The sequence below is a fragment of the Crocuta crocuta genome, unplaced genomic scaffold, assembly GCF_008692635.1.
Source record: "Crocuta crocuta isolate KB4526 unplaced genomic scaffold, BGI_CrCroc_1.0 scaffold489, whole genome shotgun sequence".
NCBI classification, from domain to species: Eukaryota; Metazoa; Chordata; class Mammalia; order Carnivora; family Hyaenidae; genus Crocuta; species Crocuta crocuta.
Genome location: NW_027531874.1, coordinates 1,692,470 through 1,718,352, shown reverse-complemented (window position 1 = coordinate 1,718,352; position 25,883 = coordinate 1,692,470). Strand labels below are relative to the sequence as shown.

Genomic DNA, 25,883 nt, shown 5'->3' with positions numbered 1-25,883 from the left:
TTCCTCTAGTTTGTTGGGAGTGGTGATAAAGGGCCACATACCAGCACCCATGCATGTCTGCTTTCCCCTAGGCACCAAGAGAAATGTGCCTTGTGGCAAAATATAGCAAAATTGAATTTATTTGTGCTGCCAATTAGTGATGCCACTTCATGTAGGTTTTCATTTTTTACTTTTCTTGCCTTACGCACCTCCCATTGCACATATAAATTTAAACACACCGTGCTTAATGTAACTCCGTTCCAGAGACCAAAGAAACACTATTATTTGTCTGGACCTAGGAGAGAGGCAAAGAAAATACTACAGATATAATTGCTCTATTTTTGTGAATTGGTTAAATAATTAGGAATGGCCACCTCCCCCCAACAGGGTCCATGTCAACACAATAACTTTAAAAGATTTTAGCATGGCTTTGATTAAAACTTTAGTTTCAAGATCAGAATTGCATGAAAGAAAGATTAAGGCTTGTTTTGTATACTCAAGTCTTGTCCTTGGTTAGACTGATTTGAATGTATCTCTTTAGTTCTTGTGCTACTTTATAGGATGTCAGCAAACTAACAGAAAGTCAACTAGCCAAATAACTCTTTTGTTTATACCTATACCTAGCGTTCATTTTTATGCAGAAGTTATTTGTCTAAGTGGCTTTCTGTTGGTTTGCTGAATTTTCTGATAATGTGAATAAATGTACATGTAGAAGAGTCTAAGGATATCAGAGTAAATACAGTCAAAAAGCATATTTATTAAGTACTTATGAATTGTAGGTATTCTTAGAAAATACAAAGAAATAAAGAACAGCATTTACCAAGTCTGGGGTTCTCATTCTCTTCCTGGCTAATGCTCAGTATCTTAAATATGTTTTTAAATTTAATTCTCAAAACAATGTTGTTATTATTTCCATTATCCCCATTTACAGGTAAATTTTACAAGGAAATCAAGCAAGTACTTCCAGTGTACAACAGTCAAAAAGGGGGAACCAGAACACAGAAAAAGCAAACTGACTTTGGAGTTCATTGTCATAAAACCCCTATATCAGTTGCCTCAAAAAATTCAGACTCACAGTCTATTTAAAGAGCAAAAACTTGTCTAAAAAGAAAATTATGACAAAGGAGCTAATGCAATACAGTGAAGCAAAGATAGTTTTTTCAACAAATATTACTGGAACAATTGAACACCAACATGCAAAACAAAAATTTTTTTCATGAATCTAGACACAGACCTTACATCTTACACAAAAATGAACTTAAAATAGATCATAGACCTAAATATAGAAATAAAGCTATAAAAACTCCCAGAAGATATGGAGCTGAGAGAAAACCTAGATGACCTTGGGTATGGCCATGACTTAATTTTTTTTTTTAATTTTTATTTATTTTTTAGAGAGAGAGAGGGGTGGGGAAAGTAGGGAGGTTCAGAGAGAGAGACACACACACAGAATCTGAAGCAGGCTCCAGGCTCTGAGCTCTCAGCACAGAGCCCAACGTGGGGCTTGAATTCATGGACTGTGAGATGATGACCTGACACTTCGTAGACGAAGCCAACCCAGGTGCCCCGACCATGACTTTTTAGATAAAACAGCAAAGGCAGACTCATGAAAGAAACACATAAGAGGCTGGACTTAATTAAAATAATTTTTTAAAAATCGCACTGTGAAAGACAATGTCAACAGATTGAGAAGTCAATCCACAGATTAGGAAAAAATATCTGCAAAAGACGCATCTGATAAAGAACTGTTATCTAAAATATGCAAACAGTGATTAAAACTCAGGGATAAGAAAACAATTACCATAAAAAATGAGTCAAAGACTTTAGGAGGTCTTTGACACCTCACCAAAAAGATATACAGATGGCAAACACATGTATGAAGAGTTTTCACATCATATTTCATCAGGAAAATGCATATTAAAATGAAATATTGCTGCAAGGCCATTAGAACGGTGAAATCTGGAATACAAACACCAAATGCTGGTGAGGGTGTAGAGCAATGGGACCTCTTTCATTGCTAATGGGAATGCAAAATGGTACAGCCACTTTAGGAAACAGTGTGGAGGTTTCTTACAAAACTGAACATGGTCTTTCCATACAATCCATATATCACACTTCTTAATATTTACCCAAAGGACTTGAAACTTTTCTCTATACAAAACTCTGCACACTATAATTTATAGTATCTTTATTGATTGTTGCCAAAACTTGGAAGCAAACAAGATATTCTTGAGTAAGTAAATGAATATGTAAACTGCCACATCCAGGCAGTGGAATATTAGTGCTAAAAACAAATGAGCTATCAAGCTATGAAAAGATATGGAGGAATTTTAAATGCATATTTCTAAGTGAAAGAAACCAATCTGAAAGGGTTACATACTGTTTGATTGCAATTTTATGATATTCTGGAAAAGGCAGAACTATGGAGACAGTAAAAAGATCAGATTGCCGGGGGGTAGAGGAGAGAAGAATAAATTGGTGGAGCACAGAGGATTTTTAGGACATTCTTGGTGTGATGGTATAATGATGGATACATGTCATTATACATTTTCCAAACTCCGAGCGTGTACAACACCAAGTGTGTTTCCTAGGGTAGACTCTGGGCCCTGCATGATCTGATGCGTCAGTGTAGATTCCTCACCTGTAACAGATGTACCACCTGTGGGAATGCTGATAATGGGAGAAGCTATGCATGTGTGGGGGTATATGGGATATTGGTACCTTTCTCTCAATTTTACTGTAAACCTAAAACTCCTCTTTAAAAAAAAAAAGAAGGAAGGAAGGAAGGAAGGAAAGAAAGAAGGAAGGAAGGAAGAAGTGCCTGGGTGGCTCAATCAGTTGGGCATCTGACTTCAGCTCAGGTCATGATCTCATGGTTCATGGGTTCGAGCCCCACATCAGGCTCTGTGCTGACAGCTTCGAATTCCTTGTCTCCTTCTTTCTCTTCCCCTCCCCCCCATGCTCTGTCTCTATCTGTCTGTCTCTCTGTCTGTCTGTGTCTCTCAAAAGTAAAAAAAAAAAAACGTATTAATTTTTTTTTAAAAGAGAAAATTCAAAATACAAGGCAGCATAATGATTCAGATAATGATTCAATAGAAAAAGTACTGACTCAGGATCAGAAGACTTACATTCTGGCTATGCTTAAGAAAATTACTTAAAATTACTAATCTTTAATATTTGGAGAAAGAGGAAGAGAAAGTGCTGCGGATTGGTAGAGAAAGCTGCATATGTTCCCTGGGAACCGAGCTAAGAGTGAGGCAGTTAAATACAGGCAGCAATGCAGGATATTTTATTGCACTGGTCACTGAATCATTTTAAGAACACAACACACAACTGCTAGTTTGGCATCAGTCAGCCACATAGACTGTCTCCAGGCAGAAACTACATGGGAATGGTCTTTGGAAGGAAAGAACAAGGGTTATCTGCTGGCTGCCATTTTGCTGGTGGGGTTGGATTATCTGGACCTTTGACAACCAATGGCACTAAGAGAACCTGAGAGAATGTCTGAAACAGTGGGAATCAAGAGTAGATTTGAGAAGTCAGATCAGATTCAGCTAAGCAAATTGGAGTGCAAGTTCTTTGTTAGGTATTTCAGGAAGAGCCTCTATCCAGGTTTTCATCTGGCAAGTCTGTGAAGGATATACTCTTAAGAAAGATTTGCAAATTATGAGCATTTGTTTTCTCTCTGAGACTTATAGAACTCTTTCCTGAAAAGAATATTTGTGCTTTCTCCTGAATGTCAGATAAGTGAAAGAGACAAACAACATCTTCCATAAATTTACTTGAGTGTTCTGGTATATGTTTCCTCTCGTTTAGAACTGAATCAATATTGTAAGTGTATTGTGCTTTACTGAGAATGATCTACATCATTTAGTAGAGAGGTATATTTTATTTTCTGTCACCCATTCAATCATCTCTTGAGACAGCACTTCGTTTTTATTCTATCCCCATCTCTTTCTCTTTTTTAGTGTGTGTGTGTCTGTGTGTGATCTCATTTTTCTTTTTCTTTTCTTACTAGTCTGATGGTTGTGGAAGGAATGATAAACTAGGGTTGCATTAATCCATTGATTAAATCTTTAAATTACCCTTGGCCAGAGGTGTGAGCTATTTCCATGTACAGTTGCCATTAGAGCTATTTAAAGTTATTGACATAAAAAGATGGAAAAGAGAACCTTTATTCTGATTTAAATGAGCAAGCTTTGAAATTTGCTTGTTTGTAGATCATGTCAGTGATTTTTTTGTAACTTGATAAAATAAAGATTTTGTAAAAGGTAGCTTATTAGATGACAGTGAAATTGGCATAGATATTACATCTTAAGTATGATAATCAGGTGCTAAAATTATTAAAATTTAATATCAATATTTGATCTAAAATGGATTCCAGTGGGACATTTTACCTAAAACCTAAATTGTGTAGAGTCAGAATTTATACACACTTTTCTACTTCTTATCTAACTCATTTTAATCCAATCTATTTTACATTTTCTAGATATCAGAAAAATTAGACCGTCAATTAAAATTTCATGGTCTACGGTATTATCTTTAGACAGAACTGGAAGCAATACTCCAGTTAATAATCTAACTATAAAAATAGCAGTATTGCTCTAGTTTCAGCAATAAGAAATTATAATTGCACGATGTCCTAATTTCTTTTAGTTCATTAAATTTAGCTACTGCTAATCTTCCCCATCCTCAAACTTTGTGGTGGGTGATGGTTGATATCAAGCAAACAAAAGAAAAGAGCCTTCTTCATTTTTATTCATGTGGGATCTATATATATAGATTTGTTTTCTGTATGTAGGTTAACCAAAGTTTGAATATACATTAGATCCGCTGTAGTCATAACTACATGTGAATGCTAATCTCTATTATATTTAGGAAATTTATAATGAATAGGTTATTACATGCAAGCCAGGAAAGCAAGGAAAAAGACATTCTACACTTGTCCTTCTGTAATTCCTTAAAATGACACAAAATTTGACATCCATGTTTCAGGTAAAAGAGTCCTACAACTTCATATGATTGGTAGTGCATCTTCCTGGTGTTTCATTCACAATAACTCATCTAGCAGAAGGCAAAGGGTATAAAATCAGGCAAATGGGTAGGCTATTACTTTTGTTTTCTGTTTATGCCACTAACATTCCTTGACAGTAGAAAGATTGAAATACTGGATGCTCAATCACTTCATATAGTGTTCCTTCAACTTATCAGTTAACCTTGAAATGTTTACCTAGGTTGGTGGCTCAGTTTTCCACATGTTTTATTTTCTAATGCCACTACCAAAATCTACCAATGTCACCTGACTGTCAGATACAGCTTGTAGGTTGTTTTTCTTGTTTTCATGTTTATTTATTTTTGAAACACACACACACACACACACACACACACACACACACACACACACCATGAGCAGGGGGTAAGCGGAGGAGGGGCAGAGAGAGAGAGGGAGACAGAATCTGAAGCAGGCTCTAGGTTACAAGCTATCAGCACAGAGCCCGACACAGGGCTTGAACCCACAAACTGAGATAGTGACCAGAGCTAAAGTTGGACACTTACACGACTGAACCACTCAGGTGCCCCTAAGGAAATTTTCTATTTGATTGTGTAAACAGTTTGAATATTCTAATTAAGTGAATATTTAAGAATAGAGACTTGGGAGGAAGGAGTTTATCATTTTGCTGTGAATTGACCATACTGGAAGTGTTAAGGAGGAAATATACAAACAGTGTAAGGTGACTATCAGAACATAATGCCAAACCCAACACAATCAGGGACTGATAACCATATGTTAGTTAAAACCTCAGAATATACTGCTAAATCCAAACAGACAAAAGGGTTTTAAGACATTGGGCATGAGTAAGAGTCAAAATGAGAATCAAAAATCCTAGGGGCGTCTGAGTGGTTCAGTCTGTTAAGCATTTAGCTCTTGATTTCGGCTAAGGTCATGATCTCGAGGTTTGTGAGATGAAGCCCTATATCAGGTTCTGCTCTGAAAACACTGCACCTGCTTGGGATTTTCTCTCCCTATCTCTGCCCCTCCCGCACCAGCACAGGTGTGCTCTCACTGTGTTTCTCTCTCTCTCTCTCTCTCTCACTATAAACAAATATTTAAAGAAAAATTCTTAGTCTGAGTCATGGAGGAGAGCAAAAGCTAAACACTGTTATCAGTGAAGAGTAAGCATGAGATTAATAGCTAGCATTTAATTAATTCCATTTTCACAGCAACCCTATTTTCCACCCCAAAATAAACATGAGAACATTGTGGATCAGGAAGAGTAACTTGGCAAGAACATAGACAGGAGATTGCATGAATTCTGCGAAGGATCTCAGGCAGTGAAATTTAATGTTGGGAACAGTCTTTCTGGCATTAGGCTCCTTTCAAAAAGCCTGACATACAGGTCTCAGGTCTCTCTGTTCAAAATGTAGTATAACAAAAAACAATGTTGTCACTGTGGACATCGAATTACAAAAGTGGTTATATTCTTTAGAAGAATGAGAAACTGGTTCATCAAAAACCTACCTATTGCCTGCTAACTAGCAGTCAGGCATAGTACTAGCATTCTAAATAGTTTCTATCACTTATTCCTCACAACTCTCTGGTGAGGATAATACTAATATCCCCATGGTACAAGTGAGGAGTTGAGGACTTGGCAAGTTGAGTAACTTGGCCCAGTGGTTACAAATATTAAATATTAGGCCTCAGATGCAGTAACAACAGTTTCACACTAAACTTCATGTTTGCTGATAACTCTGCTAATAATACCTTACTGCATAGGATGGCATAGAAGAAAGAGAATTCTTAGTACTAGTATTGCCATCATTACCTCATGTTTATGTTTAACACTCTCCCAATGTGGGGGATATCAAACTTGCCTTTGAGATTTCAAAAAAATTTAGAACCCTGAGAAAATATGCATATTGACTCAGAAGGTGAGATTAAGAGTCTGCAGTATTAAAAAAAATAATCTCCAATATTAAAGATCATTGTATACAAAGATATGTACATATATAAAATATGTAAACTGCTCAGGTTTGTGCCCTTAGTAAATATACTATTAGTAAACTATGCTTTGGAAACTTGAAGTGAAAAAGCACTTGCTCAACTAGTTGCTTCCTGTTCTAAAGAGAAAGACAGATTGGAATCTTGGCCCTATTGGGTAACTTGAATATTCAAGTACTGCTTCTTTCCATGTCTCAGTTTTCCCATCAGGAAGCCTGGGGATGATAATAATAGTGACCCCAGTCTGACTTAAAGATTCAGTGAGTTGATATTTATTATACAATTAGTACAGGACCTGTGCAGAGTCAACTTTTAATAATAGCTCATAACCTCCTTCAATTTTGACCACTGAGTTTAATCATAGAGAAGTGTATCCTTGCTAATTAAATCCCTAGTTCTCATACTTCTATTGTAATATCTAACATTGTGTTTTGAAGTCAATATATATTAGTATTTGCTGAATACGTTTAGAAGGAATAAAGTCTCAGCATTGCTCTATTTCCATTTGTATATTTAAGTTGGTATTAAAATTTCTATTTTAATCCTCTTTATTTCACCCACCCCCACATGCCTCCCCTCTGACAACCAACAGTTTGTTCTCTGTATTTACATTTTTTTGTTTGTCCCTTTCTTTCTTTGTTTCATTTCTTAGATTCCACATATGAGTGAAATCATGTGATATTTGTCTTACTCTATATATTTTACTTAGTATTGTATTGTGAAGGTCCATCCCTGTTGTTGCAAATGGGAAAATCTCAGTCTTTTTTTCTGGCTGAGTAATAGTCCATTGAGTAATATATAGCACACATTATTTATCCATTCTTCTATGGATGAATGCTTGGATTCCTTCCCTATCTTGGCTATCAGAATAATGCTGCAGGGCACTGCCCAGCCTGGGTGACTTAGTCAGTTAAGTGTCCAACTTCGGCTCAGGCCATCATCTCGCAGTTCACAGGTTCAAGCCCCATTTGGGCTCTGTGCTAACAGCTCAGATCCTGGAGCCTGTTTCAGATCTTGTGTCCCACTCACTCTCTGCCCCTCCCCTGCTCGTACCTTGTCTCTCTATCTTTCTCTTAAAAAAAAAACATTAAAAGAAAAGAAGTATGCTGGAATAAACATGAGTGTGCATATATCTTTTTGAATTTGTGTTTCCATTTTCTTTGGGTAGATACTTAGTAGTAGAATTATGGAATCATATGGTAATTATATTTTTCATTTCATGAAGAACTTCCATACGGTTTTCCAAAGTGGCTATACCCATCTGTATTCCCAATAACAAGGCGAGGGTTTCTTTTTCGCCACAACCTTACCAACACTGCTATTTCTTGTCTTTTTGATGTTAACCATTATGATTAGGTGTCAGGTAATATCTCATTGTGGTTTTGATTTGCATTTCCATGATGATTAGTGATGTTGCACATCTTGTCATGTTTCTATTGTCTACTTATATGTCTTGTTTGGAAAAAAGTTTATTCTTGTCCTCTGTTCATTTTTAAATTGGATTATCTATTTTTTTGTTGGTGGTGTTGAGTTGTATAAGGGCTTTCTATATGTTGGATATTCAGTGCTTATTGGATTATATTTTTTGCAAATATCTTCTCCCATTCAGTAAGTCGATTTGTCATTTTGTTGATGGTTTCCTTTGCCGTGTAAAAGCTTCTTATTTTAGTATAGACAATACTCTAACTTTGCTTTTGTTTCCCCTGCCAGAGGAGACATATCTAAAAGAATATTTCTATGGCTGATATCAGAGAATTCTTTGCCTATATTTTGTTCTAGGAGTATCATGATTTCAGGTCTCACATGTAGGTCGTTAGTCCATTTTGAGTTTATTTTTGTGTATCGTGTAAGGGAGTGGTCCAGTTTCATTCTTCTGCATGTAGCTGTCCAGCTTTCCCAGCACCATTGGTTGGAGAGACTGTCTTTTCCTCATTGCATGTTCTTGCTTCCGTTGTCACGGATTAGTTGTCCATAAAAATCGTGGGTTTATTTCTGGGCTCTCTATTCTGCTTATAAGTTGCTAATGAATTTATAGAAGCTGTACCACATTAAATGATGCTCACATATTTTCATTTATNGCCTTATACTTCCCTCTCTGTAACTATATTCTCTTTTCTAATTATTCACAAAAATTTTTATTTTTATTTCTAAAATATTATCAATGTTTTTGATACTTAAGCTTACCTCTAGTTGTAGCTGTGTTTTGTTTTAAACACCAAAGATCCTTATATGAAATCAAGATAGAATATTTTAATATATTTTATTAATATTTCTTTTCCAACCCTCCAGATACCATTTTAACCTATCATTTAGAATATTCCAAAAGAGGATAGAAAAAGTCAGTCTTTATCTTTATCTATGAATATTACCAAAACCATGAATTAAAATGTTCCGGTTAATTTGTATGGATGCATTCTTCCCTATCCAAAAATGTCAACTATTTAGTACAATTTAATCTTAGTTGGGTGTTCTTTCTTTCTTTCTTTCTCTCTCTCTCTCTCTCTTTCTTTCTTTCTTTTTTTCTTTCTTTCTTTCCTTCTTTCTCCTTCCTTCCTTCCTTCCTTCCTTCCTTCCTTCCTTCCTTCCTTCTAATCATTTCTGCTAAGCCATGTTTTACTATGTAACAGAACTGGAAATTCTCACTTTACTATTTTTGGTTTAATTATTTGCATAAAATTTGGGCTTTGATTATGTGGTTTGATTCAATCTATGTTATCATAGATGAAGTTTTCTCACTGCATTTTATCTTCTTTTTGATTGAAACAATTAAATGATAAGTTGAAATACTCATACTATTTACTGTGTAATAAAATTTCTACTTATAGTTAAACCTCTGGCTTTTTATCTCTTAGGTTGCTACTGAGAATGATTTTTTAATCATCTGTTTTTAATAAGTGATAAATCAGTATGGTTACTAGTTTCGTTACTTTTTTAAAATATTTAGATTTAACATTTAAAAAAATTTTTTTTGTATATTGCTGTTATGAAAAAAGTATGGATTCTCACTTAGAAATAAAGATAATCCTTACAGACTATAGTTTAACTTATAATTATTTGATTAGTGCTTCTCAAACTTTATTATGGACCAATCATGGATGTTTTGTTAAAATGCAAAGTTTGATTCAGTAGGTCTGCAATGAGGTCATATTTTGAGAAGCAAACATATATGACTATTTAAGGGCATCTAATGATGGCTCAAGAGGAACTTCTTGAACATCATAATTAACAAGCAGAATTAGAAACAAAAAACATGGAGAAATAGTCTACTGTAAGTGACTATGGATGCTTCTGGATAAAGGATGAGTGCTAGAAATAATCAGATAGAACTTTCAGTTCATTCTCTAGTACTTATTAGATATTTAATCTTGGGAAGATAGTAATTTTTCCTACCCTGGATTCTTAGATTTTCAAACAGTACTAGGCAGTTGAGAAATATTGGTTGACTGATTATGATTTCAACAGAAATATGTTAAGCATTCAACCTTGTCTCAGGTCATGATCTCATGGTTTGTGAGTTCGAGCCCTATGTCAGGTTCTGTGCTGACAGCTTGTAGCCTGGAGCCTGCTTCAGGATTTGTGTCTCCCTTTCTCTATGGCCCTCCCCTACTCATGCTCTGTCTCTCTCTCTCTCAAAAATAAACGTTAAAAAAATAAGAAAAGATTTAAATAGAAAGAATCAATTTCAATGATGACAATTTTAATTCAGTTTAACAAACATCATTGAACATATGCCATGAGCCAGAAAATGGCAGTGGACTCGGTAATATTGAACCACCTTTAACATGAATTGTCCTTTTCTGAAAGCTCAGTGAAAAATTATAAGACATATAAACATTGGCATTTCTAGCTTAGAAATTTGGATTATGGCCTTTAGATATGAGCAGATATGTAGCTTATATCACTTTATTGGGCAAAATTTAACATTTCTGTGTTGCTGAAAATTCCTTGTTTTTTTTCTAAATTATAGAAGTAACTGATGCATTTAAATGCTTCTCACACTGACCTCTTCTAATTATATCAGACATAGAATTCTATTTGGCCAGGAATTTGCTGCATATTAGAATAGCTTTATCTCTATGTCATTAATCGTATGATTCCATTGTTAGTGTAAACTGTGATCGAGAATTCTAGACATTTCAGAAAGTAAATGAGTTATCAAATGTCTGCTGTTGGGAAGTACTCCATGATAATTACTTAAACAAAAATCTGATTATATGTCATGGGACACTGTAAACCCAGATGTGGCCCCTGCTACTCACTTGATGACAGAGTGTGGAACACATCACTAATAATAAACCCAACATCAGAAGCTGGCTACTACTACTGTAGTTGGCTCATATTCTCTAGGTTTCAAGTTGGGTAATTAATAATATTAGCTACATTTTGTGTGATACACATATTAGACACAATGATAGGTTTGCAATGAAACAAATACTGTTTGGTATTGTTCGTAGATATGGCATGCTTGCCAATGGTCATGTCTGCCTTTCTTTTAAAATTACTGTTGTTAAAAATTAGTTTTAATCACTTTTTTTATACAACCTTGGCTACCTACTAATGTTTTAAGAGCTATTTTTTTAAGTTTCTTAAATTTAAGACATAAAATTGGTCACATGCTTTAATTTCTCTCTTTTTTTCCTCCTTATAAAAACACTTGATGGTGATTCTGTCAAGAGACCAATCTTGGGGTTTCCCTGATTACAACAGTGGTCTGATATTTGCTTTTGATTATCTGAGTTTCAGAGAAAACTTAATAAGAATCACTTTATGAAAGATTGGAGCTTCTTAAATTGCTGTCCCTTCATTAGCTACTGTGTGATGACATGTATTTTAGGACCACTTAGTTCAGTCTGGTTCATGAAGACTTCATTCTTTTTATGTTCTTAACTTTTTCTATGGGATACAAGGTAAGACTGTGCACTTTGGCTGTGGAACCGTGTAGATGGTTCATTCAACTTACTAGTTCTGGCACACTCTGTCATTGAGAACCCTGTTTTTTGGTGGCTGAAAGTGCTGAGTCAGAGCTGGTTGATAAAGCCATAAGTAAACAATATGAAAATTATCTTGCATTTCTCTAATGTCAAGTTCAATATTCACCATGGAGTTGACTTTTCCAAATGCACAGTGCATTTGTTATTAATCACGCAAATGGGCATTGTAGCATCAAGTATCCATTTTATTTTTAATAGGCATCAAAACCAACAATGATAATTCAAGTGATGGTATAATTAACAACACCATGTCAGACTAAAAGCAAAGGTCATTTATTCTACTATGGAGATTCAAAGATGCTCACAGTCAAGAATAGAATAATAGGAAAGGAATATGACCATGGTTTTAGTAATGTTTTAAAATGAAAATATGGGGCACCTGAGTGGCTCAGTCAGTTAAATGTCTGACTTTGGCTCAGGTCGTGATCTCATGAGTTGTGAGTTCGAGCCTCACATTGGGCTGTGTGCTGACAGCTCAGAGCCTGAATCCTTTTTCATATTCTGTATCTCCCTTTCTGTCTTCCCCTCCTCTGGTCACTCTCTGTCTTTCTCAAAAATAAATAAACATTAAAAGATTTTTAATGAAAATAAATGCTCAAGACTTAGTTTTAAGAGCCTTACTTCTGTTAATTATGTATTTTCTTTTTAGAGTGTTTCTCTTAGAGGATGGCAGCCTCAAGATATATAATGTTACCAGGTCAGATGCTGGATCATATACTTGCATTGCTACAAATCAGTTTGGCGTCGCAAAGAATACTGGCAGCCTACTTGTAAAAGGTATTTTATTATCTTCATTTGTACTTGATGAACATTGGAGATATGTATGCATATCACAATCTCTATCATAGTGTTAAACCTGTATCATATCGTGTATGTGAAATATTTGATTTCACAATTTATTTAAGAGTTGCGTTCTCATATTCATTAATAGTATGTTTACTTTGCCAATGGGATACGTGGTAGACGTGAATACTTTGGCAGTTGAAATGCTGTCAGCGAGTAATTTAACAGAATTAACACCTGCACCTAAAATATTTAAATTTTCACAAATGCCTTAGTGTGAGAAGCTATGGACATTTCGATAAAGTCAGTTGATAATATCTTTCTTAGTTCAATTTCCTTCAGAAGTTCTCATTTTATATGAAATTTTTACCTGGATATAAGGTTGCCAAGTACATAACCAGTTCATTTATTTATATAACTCTAGGTGTGTAGCTAGTGAAATGCAGACTCTCTTGCATACACTATATAAGTAGTTTGTTTCAAAGAGAAAAAAAACGAAAATATCTATGTCCATATAAGTCATTAGTATATTCCCATCACAGTTAACATATAAGCTCACATAAATTGTGATGATAAAACTGCATACTCTATTCTTCAGACTTTCAAGCTACTGTCAATCAAATGTACCTCCATATATCACCAAGGGACATAATTAGTATTCAAGTATCTATTCCCATCTTTGCCACTTTACTTTGTTGAATCTCAGCTCATAAAACTAGTATGTTTACTGGAAGCTATGTCAGTTTTATCATTTCCTTGCCTCCTGGATGATTAAAATGACTGTCTTGATAAAGTAGTTTGAGCAGCTAATTAAGCCCAAATAATTAAATTCAGCAATCGGTGCTTTATCATCATTTCTATTAAAAATAAATATATTAAATAAAAAGTAGTTAGCTACTACACTTCAACTATCCCTTAAAATGTCTCAAGGAAAAAAAAATACCTACCTTTACCCTTGGAAGATACTTCTGCCAATATTGTCTTAAGCATATTACATTATGCTTGGTGACAATTGTCTGAAATACTCAAGGGAAATGTAATTGATGTAACTCGTGTCAAAATCTAACCAGTATGGCTCATTTTGAAAAACTTTACTTCCTTGAGAATGTATTGTCACCAGGTTTTTAAGACAGAGATGGACTTAACATTTCAAGGAATATGCTATAGCTATATCTAATGATAAGATATCTCTCCAGCAAATATTTTGTAATACTACTTTACTTAAAAGTATGAATACTTTATGTTTAAAGAAATGATATGTCTTCATTAAGGGAAAAAAGGAGATTTATTACCCTGTTTAAGTTAAGAAGGTGCAGGCTGGGGTGCCTGGGTGGCTCAGTCGGTTAAGCGTCTGATTTCAGCTCAAGTCATGGTATTATGGTCTGTGGGTTTGAGCCCCACATTGGACTCTGTGCTGACAGCTCAGAGCCTGAAGCCTGTTTCAGATTCTGGGTCTCCCCATCCCTCTGCCCTTCCCATGCTCATGCTCTGTGTCTCAATAATAAACATTAAAAACAATTTTTTAATACGAAAGTTCTCTCATTTTTAGGGGTTAAGCTTAGGATGCTTTGCAATAAAGAGCATCAAAGGGAAATAATGAAATTCTGAGTGTTTTCACCTTCCTTATTTTACGGTTTGTAGTCATATATTTCTAATACATAGAGAACGCCTTGTTCTGCAAGGGGGAACAAATGTGAAGCTCTGTGAAAATCCTACAGACTTCATGGAGAGAACTCACTGTTCTGGTATTTTCAGCACAAGGAAGAGAATCATTTACGTATGCAAAAAAGGCATATATCAATATGCATGAATATCAAGTAATTTTCATTTGTTTATATCTAATAATGAGAAGGAAATTGTGTTTGATATTTTTAACTTTCATGAAATACTCACATTCCATTTTAAGAGGGATCCATTTGCTTCTTTGCCATTGACAAGAATCACATACAAGAAAGACATACACATACACACATACACACAAAGACATAACACCAATACATACATTTAAAAATAACTACATAAATACAAAATTCATACAATACAAATAAAAGCATCTTTAGAAATTTAGATTTTTTATTGATCTGTATTATATATATAATTTTCATTAAACTATGGAATTGCCATGTAAATACAGGTCTAAGATAAGTCTGTTATTAGCATATCCTCTCTCATTCCCTTTCAAGTAGGAATGATCAAGTTATTACTAACAAAGAATTATTATTTTACAACTTATAAATTTGAAGCTTTAATCTGAGAAAGAACGATAATAATATGCATTGATTCAACCATTTTCTTGACTATTGAGTGTAGTCATCTGGTTGTTTAAGATGATTTGAGACTGTGTGTGTGTGTGTTTGTATTTTCTAGTCTATAATGTTCAGCTGATTGTCATTACAGAGTCAAATATAATTTTGTTGCTCGCACCAAAATCAGCATATAGTGACCTTACTCGTAATAGGGTGGTAAGGAGCAAATGAGAAATTTCAGTAAAGCTGATAAAACAATCATCTCCCTTTGAATTTACTTATCAGCCTCACTCATGCAAGAAATGTTGTTGTTAGATAACATGTAAAAAGATAATAGTTACAAGAGTAAGATATTTTCCAGCTTAGTTTTTAGCTGATATGGCTTATCTGTGTTAAGAGGATTCTGAAGTTATCTGCACTGTATGTCAGAGATTTCTATTTCACTCATGCAGCAGGATAAAGCAATTTTCCATTCAAACATTGGGAGTGTAATTAGCAGCAGCCTTGCCAGAGCCTCAGAAGTTGCCTAATGTAATCTGAGGACATGTTCCATAGGCACAAACAGGAAATCAAAAAGAGAGTTTAAGTGTTTTCATTTTGGAGGAGTTGGATTAAAAAGTATGTATGTACATACAGTAAGAGGTATATGAAAATCACATAAAACAGGAAATTATTTGATCTGGCATTTGAAAAATTATTAAAAAGCAGAGTAACAGCAGGCTATAAAAATGATCTTGTTTGCAGACAACATTTGTTTTTGTTTCCCCACTGGAGAAGTTTTGGATGTTCAATTATAGGCCTCATTGCTTTAGCATTATTTTCAACTGAAATGTCGGAACTTGGAAAAGCATATCTAATGTGCAAATTAAGTTTATTGCTGCTCATTTAGTTGTTTATTCTTTGTGATAGAAGTCTTTATTATACCAGCATAGAGAATGGCCTATCCATTTTCTCCAGCAGACTTATGGTGTGCACCATTATGACTCTGCATTTACTAAGGGAAAAACCAAGATCGGTAGATAATTGGAGGCTTTGTGGCTTTAAAAGGTAGTTTAAAGGATTTGAGGTGTTGAGCCCAGCCTTATTGAGAAGCTCAGCTCTATTGAGTAAACCAAAGTACAATTTCACAGAAATGACAAGGGACATTGGAAATCATCCGTCATATTTTAGTGGCTAAAAGCACCCCTACAGAGAAGTCTCCAGTACTGCTAATATTTTCCCTGAAATGTTTACAAATTATTAGTGGAAGCATTTTTCATCTGAAAAAAAATACATAGTTGATTTGTATACTGGCTAGGAATTTTCTTTCCCCCACCAATATTGAAAATACTGCTGAGTGAATTTCTTGACACTTGAATTGCATAATCTNGACATTTGAATTGAATAATGTCTTCAGGTAAAAATGCAAACAAACAACCCCCCCCCCCAAAAAAAATCTGTTTAAGCAAATATAATATCAGTGTTATACTGGTCTTTGTAACAATTTATTCCACAGTCTTATAAAAATGTAGTACATATCACTCAGATAAAATGTTAAGTGGCTATTTTTAAAAAATATATATTGTATAATATATAATGTAAAGGACAGATATTAATGAATTACAGGTTTGCACCTTTTGTTTGCTTTTATTGTTCAAGATATTTTTCACTGAACAAATTAAACCAAAATTGGTTAATGTTTTGTTTAGTTTTGTTTATTTTTGTTTTGTTTTGTTTATTCTTAATAAAAATAGGGAGCAGATAGCTAGTCTTTAAAGCAAAGTGAAGGAAACCAGACAGATGAGTATAATACCACTCCTCAAAGAAGTGAAAAGAACAGACTTTGGAATTAGATTAACTAGCTTTACTACTAACTAGTGTGAGATCTTGAAGACTTTGTTTTTACTCTTACAGGTGTTGTATTCTTTATTCCCTTTTTTAATAACCACCATTTATCAAATATATACTGTTTTCCAAGCACTGTGATGGTGCTTTATGAACATCATCTCAGTGATCCCTCAGAACACTGTGAAGCAAATAATTATTATCATTTTTACCCTGAGACATATATTGGTAAAACTACTTAACCATGACCCCTGTATTAATAAGTGGCAGAACTTTTTTCCTTCCTTTTTTTATCTTCCAGTAAATTTATGTAATAATAACTGCATGAAACACATGCAGTTTCACATCGCATTGTTTAAAGTCCAGTGAAAAGGAAAATAGAGTAACTTACAAAGATTAGTACTTTCCCTAAATACTTTAGCTTTCACTTATGAGAGTCAGTATCTATTTATCTACTCTTCCATTTGAGATGAACTTTACATATAATGAAATACGCAAATCATAAGTGTGTGTTTGCTGAATTGTGGCAAACGCATAACCTATGTATCTCAAACTCTACTAAATATAGAACATCACCCTATAGAATGCCCTATCTTAATCCTTTAATTCCTGCTCCCACCCTACATGTAGAAGCAACCACTGTCATGATTCTTTTCTGCCACTGATTTCATACAAATTCTATCATACAGTATATATGCTTTGGTGTCTGGTTTCCTTCACTTGGCTTAAACCACTAGGTATCTACTTTCTATTTTTTATTAAAAATGAACAACACAGGGGTGCCTGACTCAGTCAGCTAGCATCTGACTCTTGATTTTGGCTCAGGTCATGATCCCAGGGTCGAGGGATCGAGCCCCACATAGGGCTCCATGCTGAATATGGAGCCTGCTTAAAACTCTCTGTCTCCCTCTGCCTCTCTTCCCCACTCATGTCTGCTTTCTCTCTCTCTCTCTCTCTCTCAGAATTAAAAACAAAACACAAAAAAACAAACATTTTGACCAAGAGTAGGTTTAGTCTAGGTAGTGGAAGTTCAGTGATATGTCCTTGATTCCGATCTGATGCTAAAAGAATTGGATTCCTCTGTTGCTCAAGCCATCTATTTCTAAAATGGCACGGTGGTCACTTATGTTCTAGTGCCATTTTTTAGGAATAATGTGCATCATTAGGATGGAAAAGAGCCTCAGGTGCAAGTTCTGTTTTCTGTGGATCCTGAATACTCAAGGAAGCAGTTAGCAGATTCTTGCTACCCAAGTGAGGGAGGCGGGTGGAAAGGGGTGGTGCTCAAAGGGAAAAAAGTAATCAGATGAATACAATTCACCCTCATTCTCATCTTCTTGCTTTTATTTTCTCATTTTGCCTCCCCTCACCTGAACATAAATGTTCAGAAGCAAATATTCTCTTGCTACTAGATCCTGTTGCAGGGCAAAATAAAATTGCCTAATTCTGTTTCCTGTAACATTACAAAATTCTTCCACCTGATGTTTTATTACAGCCCAGCACAGAGTTACAGTTGGAGGACTGAATGAATGTTATCTATTTATAAGAAATATAAATATGATGCCAAAAATAGTCACTGCCTATTACGTAGTAACAGCTTTAAAACTGAGTAGTTGGTGTATCTAATTCATTACACATAATCTACGGTGCCTGCTCTTTTTAATATCTGATTACTCATTGATATAAAAGATCTGTGTTTACATTTTACATTGTTACTTGCTAGGGAATTTTTCAGTGTTACCTTGCATGGTACCAAGACATGTTTTCTCATTTAGACAACTCGAATTGTAGACAGTTACTTTCTCTAGACTGTTCTTTGTTTTATTCTGAGGTTTTGGTAGTCTTTTCATATTTGTTCTAAATCACTTAAATATTGAAGTGAAAACAAATGGGTGATAGTTCCTCCAGGTAAACTGGAATATATTGACCCCAGGTACTTTATACAATGAAATGAAGCTATTCTCTGCCTATAGTAGAATATACCAAGTGCTACATGTCTTTTTTAATCTGTGAAACACACGTCTGAGCCGATAAAATTTACACTTGACTAAATTTACTGGCCTTATGCACGTATACATATGAAGAGGAAAAGTATTTAATACCAGATGAAAAATTCCTCCATTTCTGGCTTGCTAGAAGAGGAAAATTAAAGACTCCATTACATTGATTTCCTTCTTTGTTTGTTATCTCTGTACAGGCTTAATTTCAGAGATTATCTTTGATTTTCCTGTATTTGCTTTCTCTAGAGTTAGTAACCTCCTTGTTTTGTTTGTTTGCTTAATTTTCTATGGACTTGACAATCATTCATTCTTCAGGGTTTTTTTGGTTTTGTTTTTATTTTATTTTATTTTTACAAATAGTTTATTGTCAAGTTGGTTTCCATATAACACCCAGTGCTCATCCCCACAAGTGCCCTCCTCCATGCCCATCTCCTCCTGCCCCCCCCACCACACCCTTCAGTCCTCAGTTTCTTCTCATCATTCAAGAGTCTCTCATGGTTTGTATCTCTCCCTCTCCCCCACCATTTCCCCGCTTCTTCTCCCCCATGGTCCTCCCTTGAGTTCCTCCTAATCCTCCTATATGTGCAAACATATGATATTTGTCCTCTGCCTGACTTATTTCGCCAGCATAACACCCTCAAGGTCCATCCAGGTTGCTACACATGGCCAGATTTCATTCTTTCTCATTGCCATGTAGTATTCCATCGTATAGATAAACCACATCTTCTTGATCCATTCGTCTGTTGATGGACACTTAGGCTCTTTCCATGCTTTGGCTATTATTGAGAGTACTGCCATGAACATCAGGGTACATGTGCCCTTATGCATCAGCATTTCTGTATCCCTTGGGTAAATTCCTAGCAGTGCTATTGCTGGGTCATAGGGGAGTTTGGCTGTTAACTTTTTGAGGAACCTCCACACTGTTTTCCAGAGGGGCTGCACCAGTTTACATCCCCATCAACAGTGTAGGAGGGTGCCCATTTCTCCACATCCTCGCCAGCATCCAGAGTCCTCTGATTTGCCCATTTTAGCCACTCTGACTGGCGTGAGGTGGTATCTCAGTGGGGTTTTGATTTGTATTTCCCTGATGAGGAGGGATGCTAAGCATCGTTTCATGTGTCTGTTGGCCATCTGGATGTCCTCTTTGGAGAAGTGTCTGTTCATAGCTTCTGCCCATTTCTTTAGTGGGTTTTTGTTTTTCGGGTATGGAGTTTGGTGAGTTCCTTATAGATTTTGGATATTAACCCTTTGTCTGATATGTCATTTGCAACTATCTTTTCCCATTCTGTTGGTTGCCTAATGATTTTGTGGATTATTTCCTTTGCCATACAGAAGCTTTTAATCTTGATGAGGTCCCAATAGTTTATTTTTGCTCTTGTTTCCCTTGCTCTTGGGGATGTGTCAAGTAAGAAGTTGCTGCGGTGGAGGTCAAGGAGGCTGTTTCCTGCTTTCTCCTCTAGGGTTTTGATGGTTNTATATCTGTAAGATCCATCTGGTCCAATGTGTCTTTCAAGTCCATTATTTCTTTAGTGATTTTCTGTCTGGTTGACCTATCCATTGCTGTAAGCGGAGTATTAAAGTCCCCTGCTATAAGCACATTCTTATCCATAAGATTTTTTTCTGTTTGTGATTAATTATTTTAAGTATTTAGGTATTCCCATATTCAGTGCATAGACATTTCTGATTGTTAGTTCTTCCTNTGGGTTTAGAGTCTTTGTGTCCTTTGTGGGGTTCATGTTTGTGGTGATGTCTCTGGTATCTTTGTTACTTGCAAACTTTCCTTCAGAGCGTCCCCCTCAGGATTTCTTGTAGGGCTGGCTTAGTGGTGACAAATTCTTTCAATTTTTGTTTATTTGGAAAGATTTTTATCTCTCCTTCTATTTTGAATGACAGGCTTGCTGGATAGAGGATTCTTGGCTGCATATTTTTACTGTTCATCACATTGAAGATCTCCTGCCATTCCTTTCTGGCCTGCCAAGTTTCAGTAGATAGGTCTGTCACTACTCTGATAGGTTTCCCTTGTATGTTAGGGCCCCTTTCTCCCTAGCTGCTTTCAAAATTCTCTCTTTGTCCTTATATTTTGCCATTTTTACTATGATATGCTGTGCCAACGATTGATTCAAATTATGTCTGAGGAAAGTCTTCTGTTTCTCTTGTATTTCAACATTTACTTCCTTCCCCAGATTGGGGAAGTTCTCTGCTATAATTTGTTCCAGGACTCCTTCAGCACCTTTCCCTCTCTCTTCCTCTTCCGGGATTCCTATGATACGGATATTGTTGCATTTGACTGTATTGCTGAGCTCTCGAACTCTTCTTTCATGTTCCTGGATCAGTTTGTCTCTTTTTTTCTCAGTTTCCTCTTTTTCTATAATGGTGTCTTCCTAATCACTTATTCTCCTTTCTACCTCTTCAATCCGTGCATTGAACGACTCCAATTTATTATGTACCTCATTTATCGCATTTTTAAATTCATCATGCCTATTTTTATGCTCCATGTTGCTTGTAGCCATAGTTTCTTTGATGTCTCCTATGCTTTTTTGAAGCTCAGCTATTAATTTTATGATTATTATTCTAAAATCTTGTTCAGTTATGCTGCTTATATCTGTTTTGAGAAGTTCATTAGCAGTCAATTCTTCTTGGAATTTCTTTGGAGGAGAGCTCTTTCATTTAGTCATTTTAGTTGGCTTTCTGTCTCTTGTTAGTTTTAAAGTCTTGTTATGCTCTCTGCACGTGTGAGCTCTCCTGTATCCAAGAAGACTCTTTGACTGTCCAAGGCGTATCCTTTTAGAGAGTGTTTTTTGAATGGTCTCTCTTGGTGTCTCTTGTTGAGTCCTTGATTAATTTATTTTCCTACTTGTAGTGATATTTGGGACTCTCCATCATGTGTACTTTGGTTTGTTTCTTGAGGTAGCTCTGTAGAAGAAGACAGAGAGACAAACACACAGGGAGCAGAGGAAAACAAATGCACAGACAAATCTGACAAACATGCAAATCTAGAGGGCAAACAAAAAAGTTAAGAGAAAAGACGGAGGAGGGAAGGTGAATAATAGAAAATAAAAAATACATAAAAAGGTAAAAAAGAAGAAAAGGAAAAAAGAAGAAAACCGATGGACAAAGAACAGTTTAAAGCATATAACCGGATTTCCTAGCTACAATTATATAGCCAGGTGTATGCAGTGCTAGTTGAAGAGCATAGAGAAAGAGAGAGAAGACAGGGTAGGGATGAGGCAAAATTGGAAATAGAATGAACAGGCAGAAGGGATAAGAAGCTTTTTTCAAAGAACTAAAGGTTGGAATATGGTTGGATAGGTGATAGAAGGAAGCTGGTGTTATCCAGAGAAACTATATAGTCTAACTACTCCTGAGAGAAAGAGATGATAAGGTAGGTAGGTCTAGAATTTACATCTACAGAATGGACTAAATGTGACTGTTTAAGCAAGCAAGTGACCAGAGTTAATCAGGTCTGTGTTCTGGGGGGAAAAAAACAAAAACAAAAACAAAAAAACAAAACAAAAAAAGGAGGAGGGCAGCTCTCTAGCAGGGATGGGTGTGGTGTGATCCAATGCGTCAGGCAGGAGTTCTGCCTTGGCGGTTGTGGGGAGGAGAGTGGCAGCTCTCCAGTCCCTTCTTGAACCAAGAGCTGCACCTTGCCTTTTTAGGTGTGTAAACTCCCCGTGTCAGGGGCACAGCCAAAGTGGGTCGTGCTCTTTAACCCAGGCCAGGCCTAGTTTCCAAATCTCAGTCTGTGCACCCCACTGAAATTGCCGTAGACACAACCTCGCAGGTGATCCCCTCAGGGCAATTCCAAGCCTCTTGCGTAGCCCTGGGGATGGAGCCAGGTCACTGCTTCCTTGTCCTCCATGTCGGGTTGGCGAGCAAGGACGGGGGGTCGCCTGGGGGGCGTGCTGGAGAGCGGGAAACCGGGTCCCTCTGTGTCTCATCACCAAAACACGAACTCTCGGGCAAATCTCCCAGATTTAACCCCTTCACCTTCCCTCTAGGGGTCCAGCCAAGCCAAGAGCGCGGATGCCCGGTAGGCGCGCGGCGCCTCCAGGGGTCCAGCCATCCAGGAGCACAAAGTGGCTGTGGCGCACAGCTCGTCTAGGGGTCCAGCCAGCCAGGAGCTCAAAGGAGTGGTCAGCACAAGGCCGCTCCGGGAGGAGTTGGCACGCAGGGATTTGGCGCTCAAGGTCCATCTGTGCCCCAATCAGAGGTTTTTCTGTTCCCTGGCGACAGGGACTATGTATTGGGTAGTTTCAGACTGTCTCTTTCCCTTCTCACTCCCCACAGAGGGGGAATCACCCCCGTCCCTGTGAGTCTCTGATCCCAGCCCGATTTTATCTTCCCCAGTTTGCACTCACGTTAGAAGGCTTTCTCAGTGAATTCTATGTCCTTTTTCTCCCAATCTCTTGGGTTCTGTAAGGTTTCCTATGGCTTCAGATCTTTTCCGTGTGAGATATGGGGGTTAGTGCAATGTACGGAGATCCCTACTTCTCCACCATCTTGCCCCTCCTCCATTCGTTCCTCAGTTTTATCTCAGTTGTCTCCCTTTAAAAAAATCAACCTGACCTTGTGTTTAGGAGCCCAGTTGCCTACATATCATGCCTTTCTCAACCTGCTCTTTTGGTCAAATGCATCTTCCAGTGGATTTTTGAGGAAGAATCCAAGAAGAATGCCATTTTTGGAGATCTTTCTTGTTTGAAAATGTATTTACTCTATGCTTACATTTGCTTGATGGTTTAGTTAGAAATAGAATTCTAGATTGGAATTCATTATCCTTGGCAATTTGGAGACGTTACTCTGCTCTGAAAACTGAAACCATTTTGATTTCTGAATTGTTGTGTGTGACATCTTCTCTATCCCCTCCCCCACTCAGTTTTCCAGCATTCCACAATTATATGATGATGTGCTGTGGTGTCAGTCTACTCTCAGCCTTTACATGGGGTGTTTGATGCACTTTGTCCTGCTGAAACCTCATACTCTTCATCCTGAATATCTTTCTGAATAATTTATTAATTTATTCCATTTCTTTGTTTATAATCCCTATTATTGAAAGAGTTAAATTAACTAAACTGGTACTCTAGTATATGTGTGTGGGAGTATGTATCTGTGTGTAGCTTATTATAGTTTATATATTTATATATTTAGATAGTAGAAGTAGTTTTTATGCATGTATATGTGAACTATATGTATTTTTGCTTTTTCCCCTCTCTTAATATCTATTTTGTTTCTTTTTTGTTCTACCTTCTGGAAAATTTTCTCAACTTTGTTTCTCAGACCTTCTATTGAATTTTTGTTTTTACTATTTTTTCAAATCTAAGTATCCTTTATTTTCTGACTCTTCCTTTATATAATATTTCGCATTTTTTTCCTCTCTCTCTTTCTAAAAATATTGTTCAGTTTTTCTTTTATCTAGATTGTTTTTCCTGCATGGCCTCTATGGTTCCAAATAGCTTTCTTGTCTTTCTTTGTCTTAAATCCCATCCTTTACTAAGAGGTGTGCCAAAATACTTTGTGAATCTTAGTTTTCTGCTCATATTTAAGAATGCGGCGCTAAAAATCTTATAGAAAGCTCTGATCAAGTTGGTGGGGATGGTATTTAATACTGGACTTCACACTAGGCTGATATGACTGGGATATATACTTGAGAAACTCTTAAAGACACTATGTTTAGGTGTTTTCTCAGGTTTATCAGATGCTTAGGACAACCATCCCCCACTTCCCATCCCACATTCCTGGCTGGGGAGCAAAAGCCCAGCAGCCAGCACCCTCAAAGCTAAATGATGTTATAAGACATGGATCTCTCAACTTACTACATACATGTTCCTTAATTTCCCTGTTTTTAGTAAGATTCCTCATCTTCAACTATGCTTATACCCAGCAATTAAGAGACCCTCTGTTTCATAGCCTCTCAGGAGAATAATTTGCCAGTCTTCTGCTGAGACTGGAAAGCACTGTAAAAACCAAATGGCTTTCTATTCATAAAGTCCAAAAGGGGGTTGACACACTGAATAAATTTTCTTCTCAGCCTTCTTCATGGCCAGCATGATCTTTATGGTAGATCAGTTAGAAATCATTTCATTTCATTACTGTTCCTCAAATTTTGTTTCCCCTTTTGATCTCTGTTTTGGTGGATTTATCTTTGAAAAAATTATTTTGGTTTTATTTAGTAAATGTTTTTAAAGAACTGAAAATAAACACTATGTTTAATCAATTATCTTCATCGGGATATTGTATGTCTTATTTTTTTGGTGACACGATTTTTCTCTACCAACATTTACAAAAAGTTAAGCCTTGGTTATTTTTTGCTTAAACAAAATTTATCAAGAAATCAATAAAGCACAGTTTGGTAGATATGGTCATGCACTCAAATATTCTGCTTGTGTTCTAGATATGATTCCATCTTGTGTTCAGGGACATCAATCTACCAATTTTCTTTCTCCCTGTCTCTCTTTCTCTGTCTCTAGCTCTACTACATTCTGTCTCTTTCATCTCTATTATTTTCCATAACACACCATCCCCACCAGATACTTTTGTATTATTATTTAAGTAAAATACCTTTTCTGACCCTGCTTCCCTTCCAGCTACTGCCATATTTGACTACTCTTCTTTATATCAAAACTCTTCAAAAGTTATCTGTACGAGCTTGCTTTTTCCAATCCTTCTGGTCAGCTTTGCTTTAAATCAATGCAATCAGGCTTTTTCTCTACCATTCCATCAACATTACTCTTAACAAGGTGACTGGTAACCTCCACATTATTAAATCCTGTAGTCAATCTCGGTCCTCATTTACTTAACCTATCAGACTATTGATCACATCCTTCATGAAATACATTTCTCACTTGGCTGCCTGTACATTGCATTTGTCAGGTTTGGTTCTTTTTTGTCTTTTTAGTCTTAGCAATTTCCTAAATTTGGGGTATGCCAGGGATTTGTTCTTGCATTTATTCTCTGCTGTATCTCCTCCCACTTATTTGGTGTCTTATTCTGTCCTATCATGTTAAACACCAAACATAAGCTAATTCCAAACTGATACACCCAGTTCAAATATCTACCTCAATCA

General features: G+C 36.2%; 1 protein-coding gene across 4 annotated transcripts in view; it reads left to right on the top strand.

Moving 5' to 3' along the window:
• The window catches only part of CNTN6 (contactin 6), a 177,277-nt gene that overhangs the window by 115,054 nt on the left and 36,340 nt on the right, over nucleotides 1–25,883 (top strand). For all 4 annotated transcript variants that reach the window (XM_077772914.1, XM_077772915.1, XM_077772913.1 and 1 more), the window contains one exon: nucleotides 12,620–12,747. In XM_077772914.1, the coding sequence (XP_077629040.1) occupies nucleotides 12,620–12,747 (128 nt within the window). The remainder of the gene's footprint in view (nucleotides 1–12,619; nucleotides 12,748–25,883) is intronic.